Below are 9574 nucleotides of genomic sequence, written 5' to 3' on the forward strand. Positions count from 1 at the left end.
GTAGCTTTTTAAAAGTGTTATAATAATTTAGTTAATTTAGAAAGTTATAAATTATGGATGTTATAGGTATAGCACCCTGAACCATATATATGCTACAAACGTGGCAGCCTTAGCCATATGGCGAAACACTGCGATGCCACACCGAAATGCTGCAATTAATATCGAGTCGACCACGGAACAAATTCAACTATATGTCCTCTATCCAAAGCGAGGATATGTGGGCACCATGTGGTACTCAAATTGCGTGCACCCGCAGCGGCAGCTACAGTTCCCCAGTAAAATCTACCGTTGCAAAAAAATTAGGGGGGGGGGGGGTCTGCAACATCGACCTTAAGTAGATATACTAGATAGATTAAAGACGACGATGCAATTGGAGTTGGCTATAGTGGCACAGCTCTTCCCTTACCCCGCTAAGCAGCCCCTCCTGTAAAACAGCAGCAAGAAAAAAAAACCGCACAATGCCAGAGCTACGGAGATGCAGGACGAATGTAAGTCAAAGTGCAAGCTATCAAATGCTTCGATCTGTATTAATGTGATCGAAGAGTTCGGCCAAAGATCTTATGATTATACTAGACAGCGTCGTTCCTTCAATGGAAAAATATCGAATATCGGTAAAACTCTCGATTTACTTCGACGCTACCTCAGAAATATAGACTGTCCATAATGGTAATAAAAGATAACAGTTCAGATATTCATGGTTACCGATGATTTTGTAACCCCTAACATTAGAGATACCCATATGGTCCAGCGGAACAGGCATGAATCGACCATTGACTTAACGGTTCGCTGTTCGATAGAATAATGACATAATGAATTTTCTAATGAGTAAGAATGATAGCACGGAACACGAGTTGAAACAGAAGATCTGAGTAATTACCTTGACTCAGAAAGCGAAGTGGCGACGCCGTCAAAGCGGCTTTCGAGAAGACGCTAAGCGAAAAGAGGTACCCGGAAGATTTTTCCGTTATCCTGATCCCTCTCGTAAGGAGTGGTATAAAAGTTGTAATAGCCTGGATTCATCCCAGAAAGAGCACATGGAGGTGTTGCCGTAAACATCTGACCGTTCTAGTAAGAGAACTCCCAAGCTGTCGTGATATCCTGAGGACTGCAATGAGTTATACGATATATAATTTCATTAGTTGAAAATGCTATCAATATCTAAGCTCGGTTTTTCCAAGGTATGGGAAAAAGCAAAAGTAGTTTTTATTCTAAAGGAACGGGGCCTTATATACTGCAGCTAAAGGAATGAAATCCCTCATAAGAAAGAGAATACGACTTTTTGTTAAGTTGCGAGGTTTTTGTTGGTGGACTTCTTGTCAGCTGTGAATTTGATTGCGTACGCGGATAACTTGTTTATCATAAGGAGAGAGCGAGTTGAACTTCTTAAACAGTGGGCTAACGGAGCTTCGACGAAAGCTGCTCAGTGGATAACAGAAAATTACCAAACGCAAGGTGCCTTCATTACTTGGAAAAAAGGAGCTAACGCTAGTTGGGCCTTTCTTGGACGGCAAGGAAATTAAAATATGAAACATCGCCAGCTATTTAGACTAGAATTAGCTAGACAATGAGACACCCCGCACATCCGACAGGCGGCCGAAAAAGCGGCCAAGCTAAAGGGAGGGTATGTTACTACTCTCGATAGTACCAGATATCTATGAGCGTGACAAAGGAAACCGGACGTTGCCCGTGTCTATTGCTCAGTTCATTATTCTATTCGAGGCTTTAGTTTAGCTTGCGCCGGCGTCAAAAAACCGGACGCTGCTGTGAACAGTCTTGCACGCTGTACATTTCAAATGTACAACAGTGTCTTAAATATTTCTGCCGTGTTAGTGCTAACAGGAAAAATCCGTTGGGATCTCAAGGTTAACCAACGGCCGAAGCAATCGTAGGACCACAACTAGCTCGTTAAAATAAACAATTAGACCCTATCGTCGATTTCTTTCGATTCTTTTCGCCTTTCATTGATTACCAATGAAAGTACGCAGTGCATTTGGCCTTGCCAAGTATGCAATGTATCGATAATCAATCGAATCTTCGGTATGGTTCTATGGGAATGTTACTGGCTATAACTGTTGCTTAGGGCACGTACCTTTGAAAAAAGATAGTCGTTCAAATACGTACAACGCTCCTGTATTCATGTCACGGACGAACTTCTATTCACAGCCCTTGATAGGTCGAGAAAATACTGCCATACCCGTTGTCAATATCCTCACTCTAGTCGAGGATTTAATTTATAGCTTGCTCAGCGATGATAAAGCAGTTGGTACCCACATGTCACGAGCGTATAATTGGGCAATGTAGCTAACGGATTTTCGTGAAGCAAGCCTTTATCGCTTCGAAATTGTACTTTTCTTACTCGGGGCGATGCGTCACTAGGTAAGCATCATGAAAAATGCATGATTTTTACTTTTGAATCCTCTCGTATCTAATAGTCTGAGGAAGTGACCATGTTCCATTCCAGTATTTGAGAAACGCGTTCTGATACGATGCACTGTGTTACGACACGATACAAAAAGTAAGCTAAACGTTTGTTCTATCGGATTCCCAGAACCTATCTTTTGTCTAATATAGGTAGACAATACGACCCACGGAACAGCATGAGTCTACTGGCCAACTTTAGAAGACAAGCATATAGCGTAGTTGCTGAGTGGCTAGTAGTGGACACTGCTTCTAAAATCCGGCAATGACCTTTGCTAATGAGAAGTGATATTACCAAAATCCAGGGAAAAACCATCACGGAAAGGGAACACTTTCGTAAGCTTCGGGCTAAACTGCTGAAAAACAAATAGTCCTAGCGATTCTGGGCTGACTTCGCTAACGATTTCATAGTATCTAAACTGCGGATGAAAGTTTCAACGTTCCGGCCTAGTTCTTGTTCACGTAAAGCACTGCCAACAAAAACAAATCGTATCAAAGATAGCTTTAAAAGCTTAACGATAATATTTACTTACGGAAAACTGATTGTCTAGATGAAACAAGCAAGAAGCCCTAATGGCAATGTTTGATTTTCATAGATTTCGTCTAAAATTTATAGATTTTTATGTACACTGTGTAGGCGCAGTATATTTTTATAGCAAATATTTCTACCTAACGATTTATTTAGAAATGGTGCATTGTTACCGATACAACTTCCGTTGCTCGTGTCACGTATATGATAATGTTAATTTTTGGATAATTTTTGGGTAACTCGCTAAGACTGAGCTCGAGGATGTCTGCTCGCAGTCCTGTTGGTTATTTCATGTTAAAAAAACTCAACCAATAAATAAGATAGCTGGGCATATCCGCTGTAGCGAAATAGAACGATTTGCACTAGAAAACTCTACAAAAGATATCGAAGAGTTGCGTTGTTATTTATTTTTTAATATAGTTATCAAAGAACACTGGCCAGCGCGATCACTTGATTTGGCTGACCGCAAACGAGCTAAAATTCGATGTCGTCGAACATCGATCAAACCTGGCCTAATAACGCAGGAGAACGAGAACTTTTGTAAACACAAAGTTTTCCTTTTCCTTTTTCAACAGGCATCAACAGACTCATATCGTTGAGCTGTGAACGTTCACCCTATAGGCCACCTATCGAAGCGCCGCCATCTTCTAGTTCTGCCAACTCTCACAGACTTGGCGTCAGTGTGTAGATTTGGTTCATTTTGAAAAAATCTCTAAAGGATTTAAGCGTCTTCCTGTGAACATGGAGATTTCCATTGCGATTAAAGTAACACGCAAGTTGTTAACGTTCCCTGAACATTGATTCATCTTACGACTTCCCGAAACAAAGCAGTCGCTAACGTACGAGCATATAGAGCCCATTGAAAGCCGAGTATGACTAGTTAAACTATATTCTCCGTAGATCCTATTCTGAAAATGTGTCGTTTACATTACCGCTCATTCAGTGGTCCGGTACTACACACACACACTACAAATGAATGAACTAGCCATTGTTGGCACAGATTTGTTGCACAAACCGTCTGGATACGCCTCGTGCACAGACATTCAAGTCAAAATGTACGAGATCAGTGACATTTTAAGGAGACTGACTGAGCCGCCTAGGCGTACGCATCTATTCGTTATTTCGCCCCGGTACGAGACGTATGAGAAATAAATAACCATTGATCTGATGAAAAATAGTCATTTTTGGTATATACATAAGTTGCCGGAATCACCTCTGTGGCCACATCAGGAACTGAACTCCGCTATAGTCGTAATTAATTTTGCCAGGCCTGACTGTGGTGCCTGCAACAACCCTACGAACGATAGGCGTACCCTTGCCAACACCGAGGTTCGAACGAGCGATGGCCGCTTGACGTTCATGATTGTTGGAATGGCGACGCAGCCAAAGAGGTGCGCACCAGCCATCCAGATCACGCCGTGCTTGGGTTTAAACTGTTTCAGCCTTTTCTAGGTTTAACGGTAAATCTTTTTGAGGAATTTTTTAAGCTGTGCGTATATACAGGTAACATGTTTGCGGATAAGCTAACCTCATATGCTGTAGGCGGGTTCAACCCGTTGGAATAGCGAATGCTATTCTAAATCGTTCTGGGCATATTCGGGTAAATTGTTGACTCAAGCTTTTTTCAATTTAAAATGCATTTTTAAATTTAAAATTTGCACAAAAAAAAACTTATCGATTGCAAAAACCGTTTTTTCAGAAAAAAAAAAAAAACAGATTTAATGCACTCACTTAGTGCATTTACTCAGAACCACTTCTGCCCATGACGTGTTAAGGCACGGGATCAGCCATTCCAGAATCGGGATGAATCAATGGGTATAAATAGTAATAGCATATATAGAGTAGTGGCTGCTAATGCATGTTGTTGACAGCGAAAGATTAGACTGCCCTTGTCATTTTCTCTATCGAACAAAAAAAAAAAATAAGCAGAGCTTCCCCTGTACTTCCACCGCTGTCACAATCCGCCCCATAAGCAACGTCAATACGCTCCGCCGAGTGTGATTTCGACTACCTGTTTAATCGATATCTTCGAATAGATTCGTAGGAACCGAAACGATTCAGCAGTATTCGTCTCGTTGAAACAATGCTACAGCTGATTAGGCGTCCTTATACGGGTTCTTGGCAAACAACAAGCTTCTCGTAGAGGAAAATATTTCACAAAAAAGCACCTCTTATTAGCCTAAGTAAATGGCGTAGATGAAACGTAACAGCCTATTTATTGCCCCAAGCAAAACTTCCTCGGCACGAGTGGAATCGAAAAGTACGGTGCAAATTAAATAACTTCGGCGTGACGAGTCATCGATTGTTAACGAAAATGGCAAAGGGACAAGCTTTTCCTTCGTGTTTAGTGTATGTTTCACTATTGCTCCTGCTCCTGTCACTACAAGACAAGCGAAACGTTCATGGAACTGTTTATCGTAAGTGCTCTATATGTTAAAAGCGGTATGGACGTTCAATGGAAAGGCCGAGCCTTTTATTACTACGAACTGCCTTAGTTGTGGCTTAAAGCCTATGTGTTTGAGTAACTTGTTTCAGAAATAGCTTATATCCTAATATCGTTCCTTGTTCCAACAAGCGGTTGGTTGTCATGAAGCCGAGGTAACATTGCGTAACAACAGAAATCGAAATACGCCGCTGGTGAATATGTGTAGATCTTTATGGCCCTATAGTTGAAAGAGCTGCAAAGGCTCGCCATGTTTCTCAGTATATATATAATTTAGCCTGTTTGGCGGTTCCACATGTATGAATCGGTTATTTCTCTCTCTGCATTAACGAATCGAGAGTAGAATGAAGAGCTATAACATTAGTAAAAGTATATTAAAACGAAACAATCTTTAGAAAAATACACCGCATCAAAAAGTATTATCAAGGGTACAATGTGCACGTGTCATTTGCAGGTGTATAGCATTATATCGAGCCTTTTTCTTAGACGTACACGTATTTTGACAAAGGGAATGAGCCTATCGTACGCTTTTTAATTAACGCATTTACTAACAATCACGAACGGGCGCTGATAGTGTTACCACTCATCTCTGACTTGCCAATAGATCAGATATCATTAATAGCAGAACACTGCACGAAAACAGAGCAGGAGTGAAATGTTCCATAATTTTGTGCGAATACCTTACACAATACGGCTTCCACCGGTGAAGTGTCATATGCAAAATGTTGACCCGATGTCCAATCCATCTGCTCGATAATGACTGCGACAATAATAGATCATCTCCGCTGAGCTTTATTATCATTATTCCTGCAAATACACTGAGACAAAGATGAAGTTCGAAAGATGATTTTCTAGAGATAGCTTCTATCTTTCAGTGAATATCACATCGCTTTGCAGCGGAAGTGACCCCTTCCCCCAGATGCAGATCGAGGATGCTGTTCTCAGGGCAGGCAACGAAACGGACCAATATTGTGTCCTTACTTTCCAAACCCCTTCCGAAATGCAATATTTAATGCTGCGATTCGAGGACCTTTCACTGGGCTGCACCGATCACTTCGTCATCTTCGATGGTCCTCATGCCATTGGAAAGAGCAGGGTACGTGCAGTTCCCAAGGATTGAAGGGCTTTTTTGCAAACTTCCCAGAGCAAACAGGAGTGGTGGCGACCGGAAAAAAATCGAAATTTCCAATTCAATATTGTATAAACAACTATAAGCACCGTATGGGCACCTAAAGTAGGTTCTTCAATGAAGACGGAAGATCGTTTTCAATACAGAAAGAAGCTGAAACGTTCGATTAATGAATTACAATATTACGCACAATTTGATTGTTTATCTAAAGAGCCTTATGACAAAACAAATTATTCATTCTCGTATCTAGATGGATGTCTCGTGCCAGCACAATCGAACATCAGTGGGAACCCTTTTCACCCAGAGTAACTACGTGACCTTCAAGTACACAACTGATACCTTGAGACAAACCAACAGCGGATTTACACTTATCCTAACTGCGTTCCAGGTAAGCTTCTTATCGTTATAATCCTTCTTAGTGAGCGAAGACCCCTTGGCATGATTGGCATTTTTAGCAAGAGCACATTATTACCCGTTTGTCCGGTTTTCAACCTTACCGACGTTTTTTCACACTTTTATATCAGAAAACTAAATGATCTTTGAGCAATCAAACGAAAATGCATAGAAGATTCAGGCTATAGAGTATCTGTTGGATGAAAATATGAGCGAGTTTTAATACAATCAAAGAGTACAACTAAGGTGATATTCAATGACTAGTAGGTCAGCTTAACGGGCGATTTACTTCAGGGAAATTAAAGCTTGAAGTCCGCTCTTGTGAGACATGATGGCCCTTCTAGACAAAAACTTTTCAAACTATTTCGGACACGTACATACTTACATATTGCTTTATGAAAGCATTTTGTTCGTCCTTGTCACAATTGTAGGATTTCAGGCATCTATGTAAGCAATTCGAATAAGGCGACGCTACCGAGCCGCTTGGTGTGGGAAGTTGGACAAACGCTTTTGAAATAAATCGTAGTGTTTCATTATCTTGCTTACCGTGATACGTAAAACGTCTTCGATGCGTACGCAGAGCTTCGTTTTTTTAGGTGCGTTATAGAGTGATTTTTTAGTAGGTGTAAGAACTTTGGTACTACAAAGCAAAGGAGATTTTTTCCGAAAACGTTTAACTGCAAGCCTTTTCTCAAACATATTTTTTAGAATAATGAAGCCACCAAAGCTTTATATACTTTGTTTCTTCTTCCATATTCTGCTTGCTAAGAAGAACAACGATACGCTGGAAAAAATTGCAGACATCCATATTTATGCACAATTATAATATACACATCTTGTTCTTGTATGTATGTATGTATGTATATGTATCAGAAACCGGTCAGAAAGCTTCTTATGACCTATTTTGTGGCAGCTTAACTTAAAGAAGATATGTTGTTCTCGACAAACTCGACCCTAACTAGAAGAAAATATTTTTTATACTAAAATTTGCAAAAGGTTTTCTGTAGACCCTAATATGAATTAGGAGAACATTTTTGGACCGCTTTCTCAACAAAGGTTCGGAATTGACCAAACATCCCAATATAAATGTTATTTATTTTTTCGGGTTTTTCTATAATAGACGCAATCTTAGAGCTCCAAAGGGAAGTAAACCCTTCGGTTCCTTGCTACGGAATAAATATGATGTTCTAAGAATCGGTTGAAAATTCCTTATCGATTTCAGGCCTTTCGCATCGCTCACCTGTTTGATGCCTTAACCGACGTAATTCCTAGTTCGTTATCTACAGTACTTTTACGAAACGTTCTGCATCCGCTAGAAGTGCCACCTTTTACCTCTATCGTAGCTCACATTCAGAATCTAAATCTTCTATTAGCCGATTTTGAAATGTTTATTTTTTAATTCGCGAGCCCCCTTTTAGAGGTAACCGCGCGTCAGGCGATATTGGTAGGTGCGATAGTGCTGACAAGTCGTTCAAATACGCCACGTGTGAAAAAAATCCAGCAGATAAAACCTGGACTAACGTCAGACTAAAATCTTTAAACGGTAACAGGTCAATACCGCTAAAAATTTCAAAGTATAAACCATTGGAGCGTATTTAAATTACCCAATTTGTTATTGGTGTTTTCCTTATCAGACCGCAGTTCATTTTTGTGTAAAAGATCCAGGTGTATCAAAAAAGTCCTTTCAAAACCTTTTGATACATTTCCGTTAAACCCAAAAGCCCAGTGAGAGAATTTCTTAAAAAAAGTGTTTTTTAAATTATTCTAAAAGCAGCATGAAAACTGACAATAACGTAGGCCGTCGATCTCAGACATTTTGTTGCTCTGCGTCAAGAGACTCGATAGATAGCTTAGATTTCGATAACGATGCAATATTGGTTTTTCATAGTTAATTTGTCGAAAAAACAATTGGCCTTTTTGTGGTATCAGGAACAGCGACAGGACGCATCTCTGTAACGGCAAATAGCCGACCAAAGTTTAGGTTCCGATTTTTGTGTTTGTATACATACATGCCAACGCGCCGATCATAACTCCGTCCTTCGTCGGACAAGACCGGCTACGTCAAACTCTACGCTATACCCTGGACTTGCAGGCCATCGGTTCGTTCTAATAACACAGTATATCCAGATCATGATAAAAACAGGATACTAATATTTGTGTTTTTTTCTCACAGAAAACTGTATGAGGTTCTCTGGTGCCATTCTCCTAACTTTTAACCTGAATTTTTAGAACAATGAAACGTAGCTACATTATAATACACTGATTCGGCCAATTCAAGGCTGGCAAAAGATTGTATCGAATAAAATAGTGGGACATAAGTTGAATCCGTGTTTTCGTTCTAAATAAAAACAGGTTCCTATCTTATAGTTAGTGAATATTCGTTAAAAAAAGAGACGATTTATTTACTGATTTAAGAAGTCAATTTTTTTCCATTTTTTTTAAGAGTAGAATTATATAATATTCTTCTTTAATCGTTTTGATAGTAGATAGTCATTCTCCAGGTCAGTACAAATCTCCACCATTCGAAATCGTAATGTATATCTAACTACAGACAGAAAAATGACCGGATTTATTCGTGTCGGTAACTGTGAAATATGAAAATAGGAGTCATCTTGATCATTTTAAAAAGTGCCCAATTAGCGCCCAGTCACATATAAAAGCT

General features: G+C 39.9%; 1 protein-coding gene across 2 annotated transcripts; it reads left to right on the plus strand.

The window, feature by feature from the left end:
- Positions 1-362: 362 nt before the first annotated feature.
- Positions 363-9236, plus strand: LOC111259847 (uncharacterized). Of its 2 annotated transcripts, none has more exons than XM_022832139.2 (5): positions 363-488; positions 6266-6486; positions 6770-6907; positions 7344-7508; positions 8135-9236. In XM_022832139.2, the coding sequence occupies exons 1-4, from the start codon at positions 476-478 to the stop codon at positions 7374-7376; spliced, it is 405 nt and encodes a 134-aa protein (XP_022687874.1). In that variant the 5' UTR covers positions 363-475; the 3' UTR covers positions 7377-7508; positions 8135-9236. The 2 variants fall into 2 exon arrangements, with proteins under 2 accessions (XP_022687874.1, XP_022687873.1); XM_022832138.2 differs by lacking the exon at positions 363-488 and adding an exon at positions 4994-5364.
- Positions 9237-9574: the final 338 nt, after the last annotated feature.

Source organism: Varroa jacobsoni, unplaced genomic scaffold, assembly GCF_002532875.2.
Source record: "Varroa jacobsoni isolate VJ856 unplaced genomic scaffold, vjacob_1.0 scaffold_374, whole genome shotgun sequence".
NCBI classification, from domain to species: Eukaryota; Metazoa; Arthropoda; class Arachnida; order Mesostigmata; family Varroidae; genus Varroa; species Varroa jacobsoni.